Source organism: Petromyzon marinus, chromosome 66 (assembly GCF_048934315.1).
Source record: "Petromyzon marinus isolate PM22_M1 ecotype Great Lakes invasive population chromosome 66, UKy_Petmar_22M1.pri1.0, whole genome shotgun sequence".
Lineage (NCBI taxonomy): Eukaryota > Metazoa > Chordata > Hyperoartia > Petromyzontiformes > Petromyzontidae > Petromyzon > Petromyzon marinus.
The window spans coordinates 3815123-3839969 of record NC_133732.1 but is presented as its reverse complement, the minus strand read 5'-3'; the positions used below and the strand labels follow the sequence as shown (position 1 = coordinate 3839969).

At 55.4% G+C, this 24847-nt stretch overlaps 1 protein-coding gene across 7 annotated transcripts; it reads right to left on the bottom strand.

Moving 5' to 3' along the window:
• Nucleotides 1-6693: 6693 nt before the first annotated feature.
• LOC116957894 (uncharacterized) lies at nt 6694-22617 on the bottom strand. Of its 7 annotated transcripts, none has more exons than XM_076054565.1 (10): nt 21979-22617; nt 19708-19810; nt 16871-17050; nt 16124-16216; nt 15798-15941; nt 15203-15526; nt 13073-13258; nt 10842-10934; nt 10523-10666; nt 6694-8733 (listed from the first exon to the last, which is right to left on the bottom strand). In XM_076054565.1, the coding sequence occupies exons 3-10, from the start codon at nt 17016-17018 to the stop codon at nt 7688-7690; spliced, it is 2178 nt and encodes a 725-aa protein (XP_075910680.1). In that variant the 5' UTR covers nt 17019-17050; nt 19708-19810; nt 21979-22617; the 3' UTR covers nt 6694-7687. The 7 variants fall into 7 exon arrangements, with proteins under 7 accessions (XP_075910680.1, XP_075910681.1, XP_032836232.1 ...); XM_076054566.1 differs by having other exon boundaries at nt 21992-22617; XM_032980341.2 differs by lacking the exon at nt 19708-19810.
• Nucleotides 22618-24847: the final 2230 nt, after the last annotated feature.

Here is a 24847-nt window from a genome sequence, read left to right as displayed (position 1 = left end):
GTCCGTGTGTGTCTCTGTGTCTGTGTGTGTGTCTCTGTGTCTGTGTGTGTCTCTGTGTCTGTGTGTGTGTTTCTGTGTCTATCTGTGTCTCTGTGTGTCTGCTGTGTGTCTCTGTGTCTGTGTGTGTCTGCTGTGTGTGTGTGTCTGTGGCTGTGTGTGTCTGTGTGTGTCTGCGGTGTGTGTGTCTGTGTGTGTCTCTGTGTTTCTCTCTGTGTGTGTCTGTGTATGACCTGGAGTGAGATTTGTAAAGTTGTCCCAGAGTGAAAAGGAGGCCCGAATGTGGAGCTGCTCCTGTTGGAGACCTGGCCCCGAGAAAGAAAATAACCTCACTCAACTCACACACTCACCCAATCACCCACTCACTCACCCACACACTCACCCACTCACTCACCCACACACTCACTCACCCACACACTCACCCACCCACCCACACACTCACCCACTCACCCACACACTCACTCACCCACTCACCCACTCACTCACCCACACACTCACTCACCCACACACTCACCCACTCACTCACCCACACACTCACCCACTCACACACTCACTCACACACTCACTCACCCACTCACCCACACACTCACCCACACACTCACCCACCCACACACTCACTCACACACTCACCCACTCACCCACACACTCACTCACCCACTCACTCACCTCACACACTCACCCACTCACTCACCCACACACTCACTCACCCACACACTCACCGACCCACTCACTCACCCACACACTCACCCACTCACCCACTCACACACTCACACACTCACTCACACACTCACTCACCCACTCACTCACACACACACACACACTCGCCCACACACCCATTCACCTCACACACTCACCCACTCACTCACCCACACACTCACTCACTCACCCACACACTCACCCACCCACCCACTCACTCACTCACCCACTCACTCCCTCACTCACTCACCCACTGATCCATTCACTCACTCACCCATTCGCTCACTCACCCATTCACTCACTCACTCACTCACCCACCCACCCACTCACCCACCCACCCACTGACTCACTCACCCACCCACCCACCCACTCACCCACCCACCCACTCACTCACCCACTCACCCACCCACTCACTCACCCACCCACTCACTCACCCACTCACCCATTCACCCACCCATTCACCCACCCACCCACTCGCTCACTCACTCACCCACCCACTCACTCACACACTCACCCACTCACACACTCACCTCACTCACCCACTCACTCACACACTCACTCACACACTCACTCACCCACTCACACACTCACCCACTCACACACTCACTCGCCCACTCACCCACTCACTCACCCACCCACTCACCCACCCACTCACTCACCCACTCACCCACCCACCCACTCACCCACCCACCCACTCACCCACCCACTCACCCACCCACTCACTCGCCCACTCACTCACTCACTCGCCCACTCACCCACTCACTCACCCACTCACCCAATCACTCACCCACCCACTCACTCCCTCACTAACCCACCCATTCACTGCGTAGCTGTTGGTTAATTGTTGTGTAGCTGTTGGTTAGTTGTTGTGTAGCTGTTGGTTAGTTGTTGTGTAGCTGTTGGTTAGTTGTTGTGTAGCTGTTGGTTAGTTGTTGTGTAGCTGTTGGTTAGTTGTTGTGTAGCTGTTGGTTAGTTGTTGTGTAGCTGTTTAGTTGTTGCTGTGCTGCACTCTAAGTGACGGGGGGACTGCCCCTTCCCCGTGGCTTCAGGTAGAGCCAGTGGCACTGCTGATGAATAAAAACAAAATTGGAATTATTTGCTTGTGTGGTGAGTCTGTGGGTCTCTGCGTGGTGAGTCTGTGGGTCTCTGTATGGTGAGTCTGTGAGGCTCTGTGTGGTGAGTCTGCGGGTCTCTGTGTGGTGAGTCTGTGGGTCTCTGGTGAGTCTGTGGGTCTCTGCGTGGTGAGTCTGTGGGTCTCTGTGTTGATTCTGTGGGTATCTGTGGTGAGTGTAGGTCTCTGTGTGGTGAGTCTGTGGGTCTGTGTTGAGTCTGTGGGTCCCTGTGTGGTGAGTCTGTGGGTCTCTGTGTGGTGAGTCTGTGGGTCTCTGTGTGGTGAGTCTGTGGGTCTCTGCGTGGTGAGTCTGTGGGTCTCTGTGTGGTGAGTCTGTGGGTCTCTGTATGGTGAGTCTGTGAGTCTCTGTGTGGTGAGTCTGTGGGTCTCTGTGTGGTAAGTCTGTGGGTCTGTGTTGAGTCTGTGGGTCCCTGTGTGGTGAGTCTGTGGGTCTCTGTGTGGTGAGTCTGTGGGTCTCTGTGTGGTGAGTCTGGGTCTCTGTGTGGTGAGTCTGTGGGTCTCTGTGTGTTGAGTCTGTGGGTCTCTATGTGGTGAGTCTGTGGGTCTCTGTGTGGTGAGTCTGTGGGTCTCTGCGTGGTGAGTCTGTGGGTCTCTGCGTGGTGAGTCTGTGGGTCTCTGTGTGGTGAGTCTGTGGGTCTCTGTATGGTGAGTCTGTGAGTCTCTGTGTGGTGAGTCTGTGGGTCTCTGTGTGGTGAGTCTGTGGGTCTCTGTGTGGTGAGTCTGTGGGTCTCTGTGTGTTGATTCTGTGGGTATCTGTGTGGTGAGTCTGTGGGTCTCTGTGTGGTGAGTCTGTGGGTCTCTGGTGAGTCTGTGGGTCTCTGCGTGGTGAGTCTGTGGGTCTCTGTGTGTTGATTCTGTGGGTATCTGTGGTGAGTCTGTGGGTCTCTGTGTGGTGAGTCTGTGGGTTTCTGTGTGGTGAGTCTGTGGGTCTCTGTGTGGTGAGTCTGTGGGTCTCTGTGTGGTGAGTCTGTGGGTCTCTGTGTGTTGATTCTGTGGGTATCTGTGTGGTGAGTCTGTGGGTCTCTGTGTGGTGAGTCTGTGGGTCTCTGGTGAGTCTGTGGGTCTCTGCGTGGTGAGTCTGTGGGTCTCTGTGTGTTGATTCTGTGGGTATCTGTGGTGAGTCTGTGGGTCTCTGTGTGGTGAGTCTGTGGGTCTGTGTTGAGTCTGTGGTTCCCTGTGTGGTGAGTCTGTGGGTCTCTGTGTGGTGAGTCTGTGGGTCTCTGTGTGGTGAGTCTGTGGGTCTCTGTGTGGTGAGTCTGTGGGTCTCTGTGTGGTGAGTCTGTGGGTCTCTGTGTGGTGAGTCTGTGGGTCTCTGTGTGGTGAGTCTGTGGGTCTCTGTGTGGTGAGTCTGTGGGTCTCTGTGTGGTGAGTCTGTGGGTCTCTGTGTGTTGAGTCTGTGGGTCTCTGTGTGGTGAGTCTGTGGGTCTCTGTGTGGTGAGTCTGTGGGTCTCTGTGTGGTGAGTCTGTGGGTCTCTGTGTGGTGAGTCTGTGGGTCTCTGTGTGGTGAGTCTGTGGGTTTGTGTGGTGAGTCTGTGGGTCTCTGTGTGGCGAGTCTGTGGGTCTCTGTGTGGCGAGTCTGTGGGTCTCTGTGTGGTGAATCTGTGGGTCTCTGTGTGGTGAGTGTGGGTCTCTGTGTGGTGAGTCTGTGGGTCTCTGTGTGGTGAGTCTGTGGGTCTGTGTGGTGAGTCTGTGGGTCTCTGTGTGGTGAGTCTGTGGGTCTCTATGTGGTGAGTCTGTGGGTCTCTGTGTGGTGAGCCTGTGGGTCTCTGTGTGGTGAGTCTGTGGGTCTCTGTGTGGTGAGTCTGTGGGTCTCTGTGTGGTGAGTCTGTGGGTCTCTGTGTGGTGAGTCTGTGGGTCTCTGTGTGTTGATTCTGTGGGTATCTGTGTGGTGAGTCTGTGGGTCTCTGTGTGGTGAGTTTGTGGGTCTCTGTGTGGTGAGTCTGTCCGGTAAAACAACCCCCTACCTCTTCGTGGTGCCGGACGGGCAACGTTGTCGTGGACAGTGCTGTGGGGGGGGGGAGGGCCAAATCCGATTGCTCTTTCCCCTCATGGCGTCTGTGACCACCACAGCGGCTAAATGGGGGCTCTGGACGGGTGCGAGGGGCTGGTAACCCCTCCACCTTCAATTAACTACCACTAAACTACGACTGAAAAATGTAATTAACAAGCTTGTGCCGGAGGCCCCAGGAGGACAGGCGTCTGTGACGTCTCCTGGCCAAACCCCATTTGGCGGAGCCAGGAGATTGAATCCTTACCCGCGGGGATCCTCCAGAAACAACGAAAAGCCATTACGGATGGCCACATTGAATGTTCGAACGCTCACTGCGGAGGAGGGGCTGCCCACTCTTCTGTCGGGAGCTGGACCGGTACCGCCTGGATCTCTGTGGCATTCAGGAGGTCTGGTGGACCGGCTCTGGCTCCTGCCACCATGAGGGGTGGACAGTCCTCTACTCGGGGCAGCAGACTGCCAAACAACAGGGTGTGGCTCTTCTTTTGAACAAAAGAATGAAGGGGGCGTGGGAGCGTGGCGTTGAGGTGTGGGAAGCTGTAAGCCCCAGGCTACTTTGGGCTCGCCTTCCCATCAACCGGAGGCGAGGAGTGGTGGTCGTGGTTACTTATGCCCCCACTGAAGATGAACATCCGTGGAGGGATGCAGGCAAGGCTGATGAGTCAGATGCCTTCTATGACCTCCTGTCATAGGTCCTGTGTAAAGTGGCCCCTCGGGACAGTCAAATTGTTGGGTAACTTTAATGCCCGGGCAGAGATGATCTCCCAAGCGAAATGCTGAGGGAGGGTGGCGTTTGTGCACAGACTGCCCTACATGACATCATAAAACAGTCTGGACCACTGGACGGGTTCTGCAGGACTGGAAGGATGCCCTGGTGGTCCCCATCTTTAAGAAGGGAGACTGCACAGACTGTAACAACTACAGTGGCATCTCACTCCTCAGTGTGCCAGGAAAGGTCCTGGCAAGGATTATTCAACATCGCCTTGCCAGGCACGCTGAGGAGAGGCTTGCGGAGCCCCAATGTGGTTTCAGGAAAGGGTGGTCCTGCACAGATGCCATATTTTCTGTCCGTCTGCTATAGCAGAGGTGTAGGGAATTCCAGCAAGACCTACATCTCTGCTTTATTGACCTTGTCAAGGCCTATGATGCCATCAGTAGGCCTGGGTTCTGGGTTGTTCTTCGTGCTTTCGGAGTCCCTGACCCACTGCTCACAATCATTAAGGACCTTCATGATGGTGAGTGGGCCCGGGTAAAACTACGTGGCCGGGAGTCGGAGCCATTCCCTGTTCACCTTGGGGTGCGACAGGGATGTCCTCTGGCTCCAACATTATTTAACATCTATTTTGACCACGTAGTCCGTGAAGCCTTCAGTAGCTGTACCGGAGGAATTTCCATCTGGTACAGATGCAATGGGAGGCTGATCGATGCCCGGGTGCGGTCAGCCACATTATGTATGCCGATGACCCGGTAATTGCCGCTCACTCAAAGGAGGAGTTGGAGGCGCTGCTGCTGAACCTGGAGCATGTCACTAAGAGGTGGGGCCTTACCATCAGCCCCACCAAAACTAAGCACCTGCCTGGGTATTGTGGACCATCGGACACTCCACCCCCACAACTCCCAATTGGTGATGGGGCACTTGTAGAGAGAGTGGAGAGTTTCCCATATCTGGGCAGTGTGCTCATGACCGGCTCCGGTTTGACAGCAGAGGTCTCACTCCGAATCAGTCGCGCGGCATAATCTTTTCATTGGTTGTGTAACGTGTGGAAGCTACTTGGTCTGTCGCTCCGCCCGAAGATTCGGGTCTTCTTGGCCACAGTCATTCCCTCCCTTCTCTATGCTTGCGAAACGTGGACCCCCCCTAATGGAACATCTTCGCCGGTTAGAAACATTTAGGCTGACCTGCCTACGATCCATCCTGGGTTTAACCAGGCTGGATTGTGAGGAGCTCACAAATCCTTGAATGATCTGGACAAAGTCCCATCGGTGAGCTCCTCCGGCAGGCAAGGCTGCGTTGGCTGGGTCATGTAGCACGCATGCGCAGTTACCGCATGCAGAAACAGCTTTTGTTCGGCCGGCTAGAGGGGGCTAAATGGGCGCGGCACGGGCTAGAGAAGAGATGGAGTGATGTGGTCCAGGAGGATGTGGAGCTGAGTGGAGGAAGCTCGTGAAGGATGCTACTGGGAAATTGGAGGCAGTCGCCCTCCAACAACAACGGCGGGTGGAGGAGCGACACTCACAACAACGAGCAGAGCGCCGGGTGGCTAAAGCACAGCAAGCTGGCACAGTAGGGGGCACAGGTGGTGCACCAGCCAGTTATCTCAGTCAGTCGACCCGTGGCACCTGGGTCTGCCCTGTGACCTCCTGCCAGCGGGCGTTTGCACTTCACGTGGCCTCAATGTGCACATGGCCTGGCACAAGCGACGTGGTGACGTCACCGCCACTTAGTGGTGAATGGCGGTTGTTGTTGTTACGTGTACGCCCGCTAATGTGTTAGCCCTTGACTTAAAGCTTTCGTGACTGCAGGAATTCATATTCTTGGATCTTTCGGTAAAGTCACGTAGATCGGTTCAAAGAAGACGACCGCTTGTGTCGCGATCGAAACGTCGTAGTTTCTTTGTTATTTTTTTGTTACTGTCTTTGAACCTATCTACGTGACTTTACCGAAAGACCCAAGAATATGAATGTGTTAGCCGTCTTTTTCCAGGCGATTAGCCCCCCTGTACTGGTGGGGGCTGGTGTCGGCTCTCACGGGAAATAAAAGCTGGCATCCCTTAACAGTCGGGCCTCCGAGTGGTCTACCGTAAGCGCAACCCAACACGGTCAACGTGACAACTGTGACCACAAGTCATTTTCGGGCATGTTTCACAGATATGAAGCCAGAATGTTTATTCCACGCTTGAATGAAACAGAAGCGCATCGGTGCATGCATCGTCAAATCCCCCGACTCACTTATTCAAATTGATACAAAACAACTTCACGTAATTCAAGCTTCATTTCTCTCCCGCGATTCTTAATTTTGGACATTGCGAGAATGCAGACTCCAAAGTTTATAAGAGGGCTTCGTGACCTTGGTCACAAACGATGCGAAACTGGCGATCTATAGCAGCCGGGCAGCGTGCAAGAGAGGGCACTGGCCTAATTCAGCCACTGCCGCATGTTCAAAGCCCCGGTTTCTGCCAGAATTTGGCCGGAATTTCGCTCCGCTCAGTTGACGGGCGAGTTCCGTCCTTTTCGACGCGTTCGGCCGCGGTGGGTGCTCCGTGCGATGTGACCGACGGGTGTTTAAAGGTTGTTGTTTTTTTACGCTGCGTCTGTGAACACAGCCCACAAAGGGGTTTCTGTTACATGGGAAGAGGGGGAGTACACGCGTAATATTTCGTGTATATATGAAAAAGGAAAACGCCGTGAAAGCCGGACATTTAAAAATTAAAAAAAAAACGACATGATGAACGAAGCCGAGTGCCGCGTAACCGAGCATTTTTTTGTCTTTCTTCTGATCGATAAAAATTTGTTTTTAGAAACAAAGGAGGGGAGGGCGGTAGGTAGGTAGGGAGGGAGGTAGGTAGAGAGGTTAAGGAGTGAGAGGTAGAAGCATCAGGGGTTGGGATCAACCCCCACGGCCTCCTGCATGCCGGGCGAGCGAGATAACATCCCGGCACCGCGGCGCCGCCTTCAAAGCCCGGCCGCTGGCGGGCTCATTCGAGCAAAACCGCTGGAGAATTTTCAACGCGCGCAGTGGTCCCACAGAGGCGCAGACGAGCGTGGGAAGGCAGCAGCAGCAGCGGCAGCAGCAGCGAAGAATCGTCTCTGAAGATCGCCCAAGCTCCTGCGGTCCCCAACGTTTGCGCGCCCGGTCAGCTCCCGGGCGCGGAAGCGGCATCGGCGCCCCCCGCGCCGTGCGTCCGAGCGTGCCTCCTCAGGTCGGAGCGGCGCGAGAAGCCCCGGCCGCAGTCGCCGCAGGCGTGGGGCCGCTCGCCCGTGTGGACGCGGGCGTGCGCCTCCAGGTTGGAGCGCTGCGAGAACGCGCGGCCGCACTCGGCGCAGGCGTGCGGCCTCTCGCCCGTGTGCGTCAGCGCGTGGCTCTTCAGGACGTTCCGCTGGGCGAACGAGCGGCCGCAGACGCCGCACGCGTGCGGCCGCTCGCCCGTGTGGACGCGCGCGTGGATCCCCAGGAGGTAGCGGTGGGAGAACGCTCGGCCGCAGTCGCCGCACGCGTGCGGCTTCTCCCCGCCGCCGGCCGCGTGCGTCCGCGCGTGCTTCCTCAGGTCGCCGCGCCGCGCGAAGCCCCGGCCGCAGACGCCGCACGCGTGCGGCCGCTCGCCCGTGTGGCTCAGCGCGTGGATCTCCAGGAGGTAGCGGTGGGCGAAGCCGCGGCCGCACTCGGGGCAGGCGTGCGGCCTCTCCCCGCCGCGCGCCGGAGGCCCGCGGCGTTGTCGGCGTTTCGGGGAGCCCGCTCCAACGGCCGCCCGGCGCGCGTTCGCGACGTCGGGCGGCCGGGCGTGGGTCCGCGCGTGCGTCTTCAGGGCGAAGCGCCTGACGAAGCCGCGGCCGCAGACGCCGCACGCGTACGGCCGCTCGCCCGTGTGGGTCCGCGCGTGCTTCCGCAGGTCGCCGAGCTGCGAGAAGGCGCGGCCGCAGGCGCCGCAGGGGTGCGGCCTCTCGCCCGTGTGGACGCGCGCGTGCGTCGCCAGGTTGTGCCGCGTCCCGAACCGCTTGCCGCAGGCGCCGCAGGCGTGCGGCCGCTCCCCCGTGTGCGTCCGCGCGTGCGTCTTCAGGCCGTACGCGCGGGCGAACCGCTTGCCGCACTCCGCGCAGGCGTGCCGCCCGCCGTCGGCGGCGTCCGCGGCCGTCGTCGCCGCGGGGCGCCCAGGCCGCGGTTCGGTCCCCGGGTCGGCTCCGTCTGCCGCCGCCGCCGCCGCACGGTTTGGGGAACGCACAGCGCACGGCTCCGTCACGGGGGGAGGCCGGCCGACCGGTACCTCGCGAGCCTCCGAGGTATACGAATCCGCCGGGGCCGGTCGCAACGCGGCGGCCGGCCTCGTTAGCGTGGATGAGTGAAAGTAAGAACGTTTCTCGTTGAGCGCCGCCGTGAGTCGTCCGTCGCGAACGCGCGTCGATCACGCGCTCGCGTCGGCTCTCTGAAACACCAGCGACACCAACGACACCGCCACCGTTTTGGGTCTAGAACTTGACTTGAGGCTTTTGCGACTGCAGCAATTACCCTTTGGTTCTTCCGGTGAAGTGACGCGGAAAGAAAATAAATTAAGACAGCAGAACGCGGCGTTACGATCGCGACACAAGCAACCGTCATGAGGTAGGACTAAATTTGGGAGACAAAACGCAGACACGGAGACACCGCGCAGACAGACGCGCAAACAGAGAGAGAGACAACACACAGAGCCTGCGTTTTGTCTCCCTCTCAGCTTTAGTTCTACCTCATGACGGTTGTGTTGCGATCGAAGAGAGTGGGGCGGAGGACCTGTTGAAGCCGGTACTCGCCGATCAGGCGAGATAGGACGGAGCAGATTGACGGGGACTCTCGAATATTCCTTGGGTCTTTCGGCAAAGTCACGTGGATGGGTTCACAGAGAATGGCAAACAAGACCCAGGACGTTCCGATCGCAACGCAAGCGGCCGTCATCCTCCTGACGACGATCGAAACGTCGTCGTTTTTGCGTCGCAATCTTTGAGCCCATCCACGTGACTTTACCAAAAGACGCGAGGAAAAAATGAATCCCTGCGGTCGCGAAAGCTTCAAGTCGAGACGCTTGAAGACGAGCGGGCATCGTCGATGCACAATCGGGGAATTCAATAGGTGGGCCGGTGCGTCCCGTCGGCTATCAAACTCGTGATCGGATCGTATTTCTGCTTCACGACCATCGGGGCGAGCCGCAGCGTTTAAACGCCGAAGCGAGTGGCCGCAGGTGGAACAGCGCTGGCCCAGCCGAAGATGCTGCCGTGGCCGATGACGAACGCGTGGACGAGCGGCGACAACGCCACCCGGCAGCGGCGGTCCTCCACGCTCGCGGCGAACGCTAAATATTAAAAAATATCCCGCGACGCCGCCTTGCGAGAGGGCGACGCTAGTCACGGGACCTCCTTTGCCAGTGTCAACATATGAGAATAGGTTTTTTCCCTTTTAACCGGCGACAAAACAGTCGTGTTAAGATGTCGAAGCGCCAAACGGCTGCATTAACCACAGATACTTGCGGTGAAAATACAAAACAATACACGCTCTGACAGCATTTGATGATGATTCATTGTCTTTGAAAGTGATTGGTCCACACCAGAGACAGCTTTCTTTAGAGCGCAGTCTCAAACAGTGTCAGACCAGAGAAAGACGCCAAAGAGTAATGACGCGCTTTCACGGTGGAGCGGTTAGCGCTACGCCGCGCTACGAACCCGGCGGAGACCGCAATTCGATTCCACCAGAGGCGATTACGTGAACCGGGCCTGGGTCTCCCCTTAGGTCAACTCAGCCTCAAATGAACACCTGGCGCGGTGCGTAGAAAACATCGCCACTAGGGAGTCAAAGGCGGCCAGGCACGGCCACCCCGCCCCCTCGTGCACCGCGGCGGCCTTCCCACGGCGCCACTCGCTAACGGCACTCGCCCCAGCAGCCCGTTAGGGGCTACACGGGGGATCTTTGTCTCTCTGCGCGTGAGGCAATCACCGGGGGGAACTCTCACCTCCACCGACGTCGTCCTCTTCGGACAACTCAACCTCGACGGAGTTCCGGTCCGGCGCTTCCGGACGCCCATCGCGGGAATCCGCCGTCGCCTCATCCGAAATCTCGGTCGCATCTTCAACCTTAACGATCTTCAGGTCTGGAGCTGCGGGTGACAGAGTGAATCGTGGGGCGTGATTCAGTTGCAGAGTCGATGGCTCAAGCTGGCGAGGAGAGAGACACAAGATGCTTGGCTGGATGATCAAGGCCCCTCTGGAAATATCTTGCCAAGGTTTCTGCCCTCGCTGCGCAAAGTAAAATTCTCTCGCTGCCTCACTCACCATCCTCCTCCTCCACCTCGCTCTTCACCAGCGTCCTCACGATCTCGCGGCCCAGAGGGCCCTCACCCACCTCCTGCTTCACGACTGCTCCTGCTGCACACACACACGCGCTGCTGCTGCTGCACGCACACACACACGCTCCTGCTGCTGCACACATACACGCTGCTGCTGCTGCTGTTGTTGCACTGACGAGAGGAGACCGAGAGGATCAGGGAGACGGTGGCTGGGCCAGAGACACTGAGACGCTGGGTTCAAGCCCCGGGTCTGGGTGTCTCTCGCTGTCTCTCAGGGGTTCATGATGACCAAGCCAGAGACACTGAGAAGCTGGGTTCAAGCCCTGGGTCTGGGTGTCTCTCTCTGTCTCAGGGGGTTCATGATGGCCAAGTCAGACACTGAGAAGCTGGGTTCAAGCCCTGGGTCTGGGTGTCTCTCTCTGTCTCGGGGGGTTCATGATGACCAAGCCAGAGACACGGAGAACCCTGGGTTCGAACCCTGGGTCTGGGTGTCTCTCTCTGTCTCAGGGGGTGCATGATGGCCAAGTCAGACACACTGAGACGCTGGGTTCAAGCCCTGCGTCTGGGTGTCTCTCTCTGTCTCAGGGGGTTCATGATGACCGAGCCAGATACACTGAGACGCTGGGTTCAAGCCCTGGGTCTGGATGTCTCTCTCTGTCTCAGGGGGTTCATGATGACCAAGCCAGAGACACGGAGGACCCTGGGTTCGATCCCTGGGTCTGGGTGTCTCTCTCTGTCTCAGGGGGTTCATGATGGCCAAGTCAGAGACACTGAGAAGCTGGGTTCATGCCCTGGGTCTGGGTGTCTCTCTCTGTCTCAGGGGGTTCATGATGACCAAGCCAGAGACACTGAGATGCTGGGTTCAAGCCCTGGGTCTGGGTGTCTCTCTCTGTCTCAGGGGGTTCATGATGACCAAGCCAGAGACACTGAGACGCTGGGTTCAAGCCCTGGGTCTGGGTGTCTCTCTCTGTCTCAGGGGGTTCATGATGACCAAGCCAGAGACACGGAGAACCCTGGGTTCGAACCCTGGGTCTGGGTGTCTCTCTCTGTCTCAGGGGGTTCATGATGGCCAAGTCAGAGACACTGAGACGCTGGGTTCAAGCCCTGCGTCTGGGTGTCTCTCTCTGTCTCAGGGAGTTCATGATGACCAAGCTAGAGACACTGAGAGGCTGGGTTCGATCCCTGGGTCTGGGTGTCTCTCTCTGTCTCAGGGGGTTCATGATGACCAAGCTAGAGACACTGAGAGGCTGGGTTCAAGCCCTGGGTCTGGGTGTCTCTCTCTGTCTCACGGGGTTCATGATGACCGAGCCAGATACACTGAGAGGCTGGGTTCGATCCCTGGGTTTGGGTGTCTCTCTCTGTCTCAGGGGGTTCATGATGACCAAGCCAGAGACACTGAGACGCTGGGTTCAAGCCCTGGGTCTGGGTGTCTCTCTCTGTCTCAGGGGGTTCATGATGACCAAGCCAGAGACACGGAGGACCCTGGGTTCGATCCCTGGGTCTGGGTGTCTCTCTCTGTCTCAGGGGGTTCATGATGACCAAGCCAGAGACACTGAGATGCTGGGTTCAAGCCCTGGGTCTGGGTGTCTCTCTCTGTCTCAGGGGGTTCATGATGACCAAGCCAGAGACACTGAGACGCTGGGTTCAAGCCCTGGGTCTGGGTGTCTCTCTCTGTCTCAGGGGGTTCATGATGACTGAGCCAGATACACTGAGATGCTGGGTTCGATCCCTGGGTCTGGGTGTCTCTCTCTGTCTCAGGGGGTTCATGATGACCAAGCCAGAGACACTGAGATGCTGGGTTCAAGCCCTGGGTCTGGGTGTCTCTCTCTGTCTCAGGGGGTTCATGATGACCAAGCCAGAGACACTGAGATGCTGGGTTCAAGCCCTGGGTCTGGGTGTCTCTCTCTGTCTCAGGGGGTTCATGATGACCAAGCCAGAGACACGGAGAACCCTGGGTTCGATCCCTGGGTCTGGGTGTCTCTCTCTGTCTCAGGGGGATCATGATGACCAAGCAAGAGACACTGAGAGGCTGGGTTCAAGCCCTGGATCTGGGTGTCTCTCGCTGTCTCTCAGGGGTTCATGATGACCAAGCAAGAGACACTGAGAGGCTGGGTTCAAGCCCTGGATCTGGGTGTCTCTCTCTCGCTGTCTCAGGCGGTTCACCACCCCTGGTCCAAACCAGCTGACGGTGACAGGAGACGAGCCGAGCGATCTCACCGGCTGCTTCATCGTCGCCGTCATCAGCGGCGGCGTCTTCACGTTTCACCGGCAGCTCAGGACTTCTCCCAGTGCCTGGGCTCTCCTCGTCATCGGTCTCTCGTTTGATGAGCGGAGGAGGAGGAGAAGGAGGTGCAGGAAGTGGCGAAGCCATCTGAGGAGCCGTCCGATCTCGTGGCGAGGCAGCTGAAACAAACAACGGCGCCCGTCTTGCGGCCTCCTCGCCACCACCGGACCCATTCACTCCACAACGACCGCCGTTCACTGCGACGTGGCGGTGACGTCACCTCGGCGCTTGTGCCGTGCCAGGCCGCACACCCACCCACAACGACCCCGCCCACCACCAACACTACGACCACCACCATAGCCACGCCACCCACCCAGCCACTCGCCACCGCCTATCCGCTCGCCACTATCAACAACAACAACAACCGCCATTCGCCACTAAGCTATGGTGACGTCACCACGGCACCCGTGCCAGGCCGGGTGCGCTTTGAGGCCACGTGAAGTGTCGAAGGCTCACTGACAGGAGGTCACGGGACAGACCCAGCAGGTGCCATGTGTTGACTGAGATGACTGGCAGATGCGCCACCACCTGTGCCCCCTACTGTGCCAATTTGCTGCACCTGAGCCGCCCGGCGCTCCGCTCGTTGTCGTGAGCGTCGCTTCTCCGCCCTTCATTGTTGTTGGAGGGCGACTGCCTCCAACTGCCCAGTAGCATCGTTCACGAGCCTCCTCCACAGAGGCCGATCTTGACACCGCTGGTACCAGTCATCGGCAAGTCCACACAGCTCCACATCTTCCTGTAATGCAACAGTCCATCTCTTCTCTAGCCCGTGCCGCGCCCGGTTAGCCCCCTCTATCCGGCCAAACAGAAGTTACTTGGCCATGCAGTGGCTGGGCATGCAGTGGCTGGGCATGCGGGCTACGTGACCCAGCCAATGCAGCCTTGCCTGCCAAAAGGAGCTCACTGATGAGACTTTGTCCAGATCTTTCAAGGATCTGTGAGCTCCTCACACAATCCAGCCTGGTTAAACCTAGAATGGATTGTAGGCAGGCCAGCCTGAATGTTTATAACTGGCGAAGATGTTCAATTAGAGGGGTCCACGTTTCACAGTCAAAGAGAAGGGAGGGAATGATCGTGGCCGAGAAGACCCGAAGCTTCGTGTGGAGCAACAGACCAGGTACCTTCCACACAGCGTTACGCGGCCGACGAATTGATGCCGCCCAAATCATTCGTGGTGAGATGTCTGCTGTTAAACCAGAGCTGGTCATGAGCACGCTGCTCAGGTGAGGAAAACTCTCAACTCTCTCCACAATTGCTCCATCGCCAATGGGGAGTTGTGGGGGGGTGGAGTGTTTGATGGATCAAAATACCCAGGCAGGTGCTATTATTGGTGGGGCTGATGGTAAAAGGCCCCACCTTGATTTGAAGCTTTCGTGACTGCGGGAATCCCAACCCTTTGGTTCCTTCGGTAAAGTCGCGTGGTTAGAAAAATAAAAATGAAACAAGGAATAATAATAATATACATCACGACGTTTCGATCGCAACACAAGCGGTCGTCCTCAGGCGGAAAAAAATAATCCAGCAGCAGAACTGCTTGGCTCAGCAGTCCCACTGCCGTGGCGAAAATACAAAAAGAAAACACACTGCTCTGATAGTATCTGATGCATTGTCTTTGAAAGTGATTGGTCCACACCAGAGACAGCTTTCTTCAGAGCCCAGTCAAAAACGGTGAGAGACCAGAGAAAGACGCCAAAGAGTAATGATGCGCTTTCACGGTGGAGCGGTTAGCGCTACGCCGCGCTACGAACCCGGCGGAGACCGCAATTCCATTCCCGCTCACGGCCACCACCAGCGCCACCACCAGTGGCGATTACGTGAACCGGACCTGGGTCTCCGCTTAGGTCAACTCAACCTCAAATGAACACCTGGCGCGGTGCTTAGAAAACACTGCCACTAGGGCGTCAAAGGCGGCCAGGCACGGCCACCCCGCCCCCTCGTGTACCGCGGCGGCCTCCCTACGGCGCCACTCGCTAACGGCACTCGCCCCAGCAGCCCGTTAGGGGGCTACACGGGGGACCTTTGCCTCTCTGCGCGTCACGCAAATCACCGGGGGGAACTCTCACCTCCACCGACGTCGTCCTCCCCTTCGGACGACTCAACCTCGACGGAGTTCCGGTCCGGCGCTTCCGGGCGCCCGTCGCGGGAATCCGCCGCCGCGTGGGTCCGCGCGTGGTTCCACAGGTCGCCGCGCCGGGCGAAGCGGCGGCCGCAGTCGCCGCAGGCGTGCGGCTTCTCCCTGCCGCCGGCCGCGTGCGTCCGCCCGTGCCTCCTCAGGTCGCCGCGCCGCGCGAAGCGGCGGCCGCAGTCGCCGCAGGCGTGCGGCCGCTCGCCCGCGCGGCTCGGCGCGCGCGTCGCCAGGTCGTGCCGCGTCCTCGGGCGGGCTCCGTCTGCCGCGGCCGCCGCCGCCGCCGCACGGTTTGGGGAACGCACAGCGCACGGCTCCGTCACGGGGGGAGGCCGGCCGACCGGTGCCTCGCGAGCCTCCGAGGTACCCGAATCCGCCGGGGGCCGGTTAGATTCCCGTGCCTCCGCGCTCGCAACGCGGCGGCCTTCCCACGGCGCCACTCGCTAACGGCACTCGCTCCAACAGCCCGTTAGGGGCTACACGGGGGATCTTTGTCTCTCTGCGCGTGAGGCAATCACCGGGGGAACTCTCACCTCCACCGACGTCGTCCTCTTCGGACAACTCAACCTCGACGAAGTTCCGATCCGGTGCTTCCGGACGCCCATCGCGGGAATCCGCCGCCGCCTCATCCGAAATCTCGGTTGCGTCTTCAACCTTAACGATCTTCAGGTCTGGAGCTGCGGGTGACAGAGTGCATCGTCGGGCGTGGGGCGTGCGGGATCCACACTGATTCAGTTGCGCAACCGATGGCTCAAGCTGGCGAGGAGAGAGACACAAGATGTTTGGCCCCTCTGGAAATATCTTGTCAAGGTTTCTGCCATCACTGCGCAAAGTAAAATTCTCTCGCTGCCTCACTCACCGTCCTCCTCCTCCACCTCGCTCTTCACCAGCGTCCTCACGATCTCGCGGCCCAGAGGGCCCTCACCCTCCTCCTGCTTCACCGCTGCTCCTGCTGCACATACACACACGCTGCTGCTGCTGCACGCACACACACACGCTCCTGCTGCTGCACACACACACGCTGCTGCTGCTGCTGTTGCTGCACTGACGAGAGGAGACCGAGAGGCTCAGGGAGACGGTGGCTGAGCCAGAGACGCGGAGATGCTGGGTTCAAGCCCTAGGTCTGGGTGTCTCTCTCTGTCTCAGGGGGTTCATGATGACCAAGCCAGAGACACTGAGACGCTGGGTTCAAGCCCTGAGTCTGGGTGTCTCTCTCTGTCTCTCAGAGGGTTCATGATGACCAAGCCAGAGACACAGAGAGGCTGGGTTCAAGCCCTGGGTCTGGGTGTCTCTAGCTGTCTCTCAAGAGTTCATGATGACCAAGCCAGAGACACTGAGACGCTGGGTTCAAGCCCTGGGTCTGGGTGTCTCTCTCTGTCTCAGGGGGTTCATGATGACCGAGTCAGAGACACAGAGAGGCTGGGTTCGATCCCTGGGTCTGGGTGTCTCTCTCTGTCTCAGGGGGTTCATGATGACCAAGCCAGAGACACAGAGAGGCTGGGTTCAAGCCCTGGGTCTGGGTGTCTCTCTCTCGCTGTCTCAGGCGGTTCACCACCCCTGGTCCAAACCAGCTGACGGTGACAGGAGACGAGCCGAGCGATCTCACCGGCTGCTTCATCGTCGCCGTCATCAGCGGCGGCGTCTTCACGTTTCACCGGCAGCTCAGGACTCCTTCCAGTGCCTGGGTTCTCCTCGTCATCGGTCTCTCGTTTGATGAGCGGAGGAGGAGGAGGTGCAGGAAGTGGCGAAGCCATCTGAGGAGCCGTCCGATCTCGTGGCGAGGCAGCTGAAACAAACAACAGCGCCCGTCTTGCGGCCTCCTCGCCACCACCGGACCCATTCACTCAACAACGACCGCCGTTCACCGCGACGTGGCGGTGACGTCATGTTGTATATATGCCCCCCCTTTTTCCACCTTAATATTAACAGGTAATTTTCCGATACATATAGATACATATTTCTGTTGTTTATATTTAATTTTAATAATGAATAAAAACAACACCAACCCAGGCCTCAGCATGGCATGTGGAGGTCATGAAAAGCCATTTGCCATGACCTACTGGTGACAGTTCACAAACTCCCAGGGCCAGAGGGAGCAGACAGAGCAGAGCACAGCGAATTGCAGGAGACTGACGTAAATGCAAAGGAGCCTAGGGTCACCAAGAGTTTGCGTTAGCCTAGACATAGTTAAGTCAAAAAGCTAATTTATTCTGCATTGCTATCAAAGTAACATTAAAGTTCGGAATTTAACAACAGGGTAGGCTAAAGTTATTAATCTTCACACCCACTCCAATTAAACCAGGCCACAAGCTACATAGCGAGCCATCACCCATCTATTAATTCGAAATGAAATGTTGTTTCCATGTTTTAATACTTTCTATACAACTTGACCCGAAGCGTATGACAATCAGAATTTTCCTAAGTCAAAATGAATGCTCTAACCTCCAGCCATAAGCGAATAATAAGCAGAGTTAATATAAGATTAGAGAGGGGAAAAAACAAGAGCACAGCAAAACTGCAAACGTAAGCAAAGAGCCTGGAAAAACCCATGGGCGTGGAAAGAGAGGCAAATGAATGCCAGCTTGTGAAGCTGACATCGGGACACTAGAGATAAGAATAAGAGTGGCATGAATCAAACAACTCATTGTCACTGACACCTGCACTCAACAAGGCCGAAAACGGCGATAACTAACACTCCCTCACCTACATGGAGTGACGGAAATTAATGAGGCCTTGAATTGGCGGCGTCAGCGAGACAGCGGCCACAACGGGCGGGTAGAGAGAGTGGGGGCAAAGGGTGGCGGACCCCGCGCGAGCAGGAATAAGGGCGAGCAGAAAAGAGATGCTTGGAATGCCAGCATGTCAGCGAAAACACAAGGCAAAGTTAATAAATAAAATTCACAATACATCATTTCATACATAACATTCATGTTGGCGCTATTCACCGAAAACTATACTACGTTTACACAACTTTGCTAAACATAAACTGCATGACTTGGGCGATGTTAAACCCAGGGTCAGAGAGAAAGGGAGATCCCGGCCGCCTTTGTATCCCTGCAGTACATGATAAGAATATGCTTACGCTTAAGGGAGCACCTTCCCTTGACATGAGTCAAACACCACGACGGAAAGCTGACACAGACCTTGTGTTACGTAGCAAATCATAACTGTGGAACGGTGGTGAAATGAAATGTTAACTTAAAACTTTTTAACCATTCCCTTGTGTGTCGGGGACATGATGCAGGGGGGGAAGCTTGCCCTCCCTCTCGCACCGGCAGACAGAGAGGCAGACCAAGATACGCCTTCGAGACAATTTGTAACATCTGGTTGTTTTACTTTTTGATGGTTTATGGAAGGAGGACAGCGGTATTGGCCGTGGGTGACGCACACAAGGACACACACTGACACACGTACGGACACACACATATGGACAGATCATGACACAGCAAAATCGGAAGAAGCTCCGCCTTGTGGGCAGGATCCAAGTGAAGGGATTTTTGGCATAAAGAGTGGACCCTGCAGCATTGAAACCTCAGTTCGGTCGGAACTCGGAGGAGTTCGGCCGGCTCACCGGAGCCGGCCCATCGAAACCTCAGTTCGACCGGTGGGTCGGCTCAGGAGCGAGCTGCGACCGGCGGGTCGGCTCGACTCATCATCAGTTCAGCCGGCCCATCGGAGCTGAGTTCGGTCGGCTCACCGGAGCCAGCCCATCGGGGCTCACCTCACCAGAACGGCTCCCCATCTCATCTGCAGGCGGGCGAGACCCGCTTGCAGATAGTAGGTAACCACTGTGGTGGTTACCTACTATCACTACAGCAGTGCATACCGACTGTGGTGGTACCTGCTATCACTACAGCAGTGCATACTGACTGTGGTGGTACCTGCTATGATTACAGCAGTGCATACCGACTGTGGTGGTACCTGCTATGATTACAGCAGTGCATACTGACTGTGGTGGTACCTATGATTACAGCAGTGTATACCGACTGTGGTGGTTACCATCTATCACTACAGCAGTGCATACCGACTGTGGTGGTACCTGCTATCACTACAGCAGTGCATACCGACTGTGGTGGTACCTGCTATCACTACAGCAGTGCATACCGACTGTGGTGGTACCTGCTATCACTACAGCAGTGCATACCGACTGCGGTGGTACCTGCTATGATTACAGCAGTGCATACTGACTGTAGTGGTACCTGCTATGATTACAGCAGTGCATACTGACTGTGGTGGTACCTGCTATGATTACAACAGTGAATACTGCGGTGGTACCTGCTTTCACTACAGCAGTGCATACTGTGGTGGTACCTGCAATCACCGCAGTAGTACATGCTGACTCTATATTAGTGTATAGGTTTATATATAAGTATATTAGTGTATAGGTTTATATATAAGTATATTAGTCGAAAAGGTAATATATATGTGTACTAGCTGTGCTACCCGGCTTCGCCCGGGACTTGGATCCACCATGCCCGGCCGCCTTTGTCTCCCCAGTGGCGATGTTCACACAGCAGAGCAGTTACTCGTTTGAGGCTGAGTCAACCTAGGGGAGGCCAAGGACCGGTTAAAATAATAAAATACACGCAGACACACACACAGATACACACACAGATACACACACAGATACACACACACAGACACACACACAGATACAACAACCGCCATTCGCCACTAAGTGGCGGTGACGTCACTACGACGCTTGTGCCAGGACATGTGCACCTTGAGGCCACGTGGAGTGTCGAACGCCCGCTTGCAGGAGGTCACGGGCAGACCCAGGTGCCACGGGTCAACTGACTGAGATGACTGGCTGATGCACCACCTGTGCCCCCTACTGTGCCAACCCGCTGTGCTTTAGCCACTCGGTGCTCCGCTCGTTGTTGTGAGCGTCGCTCCTCTGACCTCCGTTGTTGTTGGAGGGCGACTACCTCCAACTGCCCAGTAGCGTCCTTCACGAGCCTCCTCCACAGAGGCCGATCTTGACACCGCTGGTACCAGTCATCGGCAAGTCCACTCAGCTCCACGTCCTCCTGTACCACATCACTCCATCTCTTCTCTAGCCCGTGCCGCGCCCGTTTAGCCCCCTCGATCCGGCCGAACAAAAGCTGTTTCGGCATGTGGTGGCTGGGCATGCGGGCTACATGACCCAGCCATCACAGCCTTGCCCGCCGGAGGAGCTCACCGATGGGACCTTGCCCAGATCTTTCAAGGATCTGTGAGCTCCTCACACAATCCAGTCTGGTTAAACCCAGGATGGATCGTAGTCAGGCCAGCCTAAATGTTTCTAACCAGCGAAGATGTTCCATTAGGGGGGTCCACGTTTCGCAAGCGTAGAGAAGGGAGGGAATGACCGTGGCCGAGAAGACCTGAAGCTTAGTGCGGAGCGACAGACCAGGTAGCTTCTACACAGCGTTACGCAACCGATGAAAAGATATTGCCGCTCGACTGATTCGGAGTGAGACCTCTGCTGTTAAACTGGAGCCAGTCATAAGCACACTGTCCATGAACGGGAAACTCTCCACTCTCTCCACAACTGCCCCATCACCGATTGGGAGTTGTGGGGGTGTAGTGTCCGATGGTACAAAATACCCAGGCAGGTGCTTAGTTTTGGTGGGGCTGATGGTAAGGCCCCACCTCTTAGTGGCACGCTCCAGTCTCAGCAGCAGGGTCTTCAACTCCTCCTCTGAATGAGCAGCTATTACCAAGTTATCAGCATACATAACGTGGTTGAGCAATAGGGAGCCATCCCTTGACCGCACCCGGGCATCGATCAGCCTCCCATTATATCTGTACCATATGGAGATTCCCCCGGTACAGCTATTGAAGGCTTCACGAACTACGTGGTCAAAATAGATGTTAAATAATGTGGGAGCCAGAGGACATCCCTGTTGCACCCCAAGGTGTACAGGGAATGGCTCTGACTCCCGGCCACGTAGTTTTACCCGGGCCCGCTCACCATCATGAAGGTCCTTAATGATCGTGAGCAGAGGGTCAGGTACTCCAAAAGCACGAAGAACGACCCAGAGCCCAGGCCTACTGATGGTATCATAGGCCTTGACCAGTTCAATAAAGCAGAGATGTAGGTCTTGTTGGAATTCCCTACACCGCTGCTGTAGCAGACGGACAGAAAATATGGCATCTGTGCAGGACCGCCCTTTCCTGAAACCGCATTGGGGCTCCGCAAGCCTCTCCTCAGCGTGCCTGGCAAGGCGATGCTGCATAATCCTTGCCAGGACCTTCAATTAATTACCACGAAACCACGAGTTAAACACAGATACACACACACAGACACACACACACACAGACACACACACAGATACACACACACAGACACACAGATACAGACAGCGCGCTAACCGCTACACTACAATGCGTTACGCTTCCACGTGCGCGGGTCACGTGACAGATTTGACGTCACAGCTCACTTGCCGTGCAAAAAAATGCATTATTGAGCTCCACCCCCCCCTCCCCCCCCCAAAAAAGTGTATTTTTAAAAATATTTTTTGCACGGTGTACAGTCTGGAAAGTACCCACGTAGAAAAAGTGCAGTTTGTTGCATGTCGGGAAGTACGCTAAACATTTTGAACAGACACACATTCACAACTTTGCCTTTCATATATATGGAGATGGGTCTCCTCCACATGAATCTGTGGGTCTCTTGCAAGAGTTGGTAGCGATTGCGGGGCTGGGCCTGCACCTTGCACAGCACCGCACCTCTGTGGCTGACCTGCGTGGTGAAGTATGGTCAGGCTGTCACGTGGCCCTCTCATCCAGCGGTGGATAAGTTCCACGAAGCGAAACGTCAAGCGGGCAACAAAAAGCAGCACGAGTTGACCGGACAGAGTGGAGGGGGGGGTGGGGAGTTTAGCAGCAAGATGCGGAACAAGACGAAAGGATGTGGAACAAGAGAAGCAGAAGGCAAGATGGGGTACAAGACAACACCACCCATAGACTCAACACTGCACCATAGACTCAACACTGCCCCATAGACTCAACACTACCCATAGACTCAACACTGCACCATAGACTCAACACTGCACCATAGACTCAACACTGCACCATAGACTCAACACTGCACCATAGACTCAACACTGCACCATAGACTCAACACTGCACCATAGACTCAACACTGCACCATAGACTCAACACTACACCATAGACTCAACACTGCACCTCAACACTGCACCATAGACTCAACACTACACCATAGACTCAACACTGCACCATAAACTCAGCACTGCACCATAGACTCAACACTGCACCATAGACTCAACACTGCACCATAGACTCAACACTGCACCATAGACTCAACACTGCACCATAGACTCAGCACTGCACCATAGACTCAACACTGCCCATAGACTCAACACTGCACCACAGACTCAACACTGCACCACAGACTCAACACTGCACCACAGACTCAACACTGCACCACAGACTCAACACTGCACCACAGACTCAACACTGCACCACAAACTCAGCACTGCACCACAGACTCAAAACTGCACCATAGACTCAAAACTGCACCATAGACTCAACACTGCACCATAGACTCAACACTGCACCATAGACTCAACACTGCACCATAGACTCAACACTGCACCATAGACTCAACACTGCACCATAGACTCAGCATCGCACCATAGACTCAAAACTGCACCATAGACTCAACACTGCACCATAGACTCAACACCGCACCATAGACCCAACACTGCACCATAGACTCAATACTGCACCATAGACTCAACACTGCCCATAGACTAAACACTGCACCATAGACTCAACACTGCACCATAGACCCAACACTGCACCATAGACTCAATACTGCACGATAGACTCAACACTGCACCAGACTCAACACTGCGCAGACGAATAATGGCAATACTCACATCGTCCTACTGATGAGGCGTCGTAAATCAAAACCGGTCTAGCATTGTGTTGAACAAATGCTGTTAAAATGATTAACCCCTAGGAGGCTGTGTGGCTGACGGGATGTGCAAAATAAAATACAGTAAGACCTTGGATTGCGAGCACAATTCGTTCCCGAAACGTGTTTGTAATCCAAAGTACTCGTACATCAAAGCATTCGTACATCAAAGCACCCGTCGTATAATCAGTTGTGATCACGTGATGCTCGGCAGTACACTGCTCGTAATGCAAGACCCTCGCTCGTATATCAAATTAATATTCATTTAGAGAAAAAAAAATTGCTCGTCTTGCAAAACGCTCGCAGACCAAGTTACTCGCAATCCAAGGTGTTTACTCCGTATTTAGATCGTGCAGAGTCAAATGTATGAAGATGTATATATATAGTCTGCTTATCTATTATTTGATTCATTCTCTAGAGCGACTGACAGCGTGTGGGGAGCGGTGGCGCAGCGGTGAGCGCTGCGATACGAACCCGGCAGATATCAAATGTCGATTCCTGCTCATGGCTAACACCAAGGACAGCGATCGCTTTCACGGGAACCGGTCCTGGACCTCCCCTGAGTCGATTCAGCTTCAACAATGAGTACCTGGTGCGGTGTGTAAATAAACGTCGCCCATCGAGGAGACAAAGGGGGCTGGTGGCGATTCTGGCCGACCTTCTTAGCTGCTACTCGCTAACAGCACCCTCTCCAAAACTTGTACGGCTGCACGGGGGATCTTAGCTTTTGTCCGACAGCATTACCACGATGAGTTACAGATCGCGCCGTCAATTCGCACGTTTGGCTACTTACGGTGCGATGGAAGTGGAACGTCCATACGTCGCATGATAGCACGTGTCACGCAATCTGTAACGCTGGGCGGTACACGCCTGTCAAACGGTAATGCAGGTTCCCTAAGGCGAGCTCGGGGAGGAAAGAAGCCTCCCAGGGAGCAGAAGGGCACAAAGTTCACTTGATCTTCATTTTCAATACGAGTGCAGACCGTGAAAACGGGGTCTCGCGATGTTTTGACACGCTTTTTTCTTGCTGTGGTTTTCACACCTGATGATGATTGCTTGTGTTGCAGTCGAAACGTCGCGAGAATTTTATTGTTTTATATATATTTTAATTATTGTATTGTTTCCCTTCTACGTGGTGACTTTACCGAAATAACCAAGAATATATATTTTTACACGCTTTCTATGAACTCACTGTCTGTTGTTGTATCCTCAAATCTTGCAACAAATATTAACCCACTTCCCAATGCGGTATCGACTGCAAACTTGGTATACTAATGTCATACCGATAACAATACTAGATTCTATCATTAAAATAAAAAATACAATTTTTAAACAATCTTTTACACGCTTTTTATTAACTCACTGTCTGTTGTTGTTGTATCCTCAAATCTTGTAACTCAATGTTAACCCACTTCCCAATGCGGTATCGACTGTAAACTTGGTATACTTGTGTCACACCGATGACAACACTATATTCTATCATAAAAATATACATATTTTTAAACATTATTTTGTGTATGTTATGTTTCGGCTTGGGTCTAATTGTCCACGCTCAACTGACGTTGGCTGTAAATCACCACGGTCCCCTTACGTTGTGGCAAAGCTTCTCGGCCACTTCCTGGAATCGTGAAGTTCTGCCATTACTAGTAGGGTACA

What these genes read in the sequence shown, in the direction of transcription:
- LOC116957894 (XM_032980337.2), bottom strand. Translation starts at nt 22,034, where the DNA reads ATGAGAGGGCCACGTGACAGCCTGACCATACTTCACCACGCAG. An exon ending in CGAGGTGGAGGAGGAGGACG is followed by an intron (nt 15,942 to 16,123) that starts GTGAGTGAGGCA and finishes TGTCACCCGCAG; the next exon opens with CTCCAGACCTGAAGATCGTT. An exon ending in AGAGGACGACGTCGGTGGAG is followed by an intron (nt 8,734 to 10,522) that starts GTGAGAGTTCCC and finishes CGGCGGCGGCAG; the next exon opens with ACGGAGCCGACCCGGGGACC.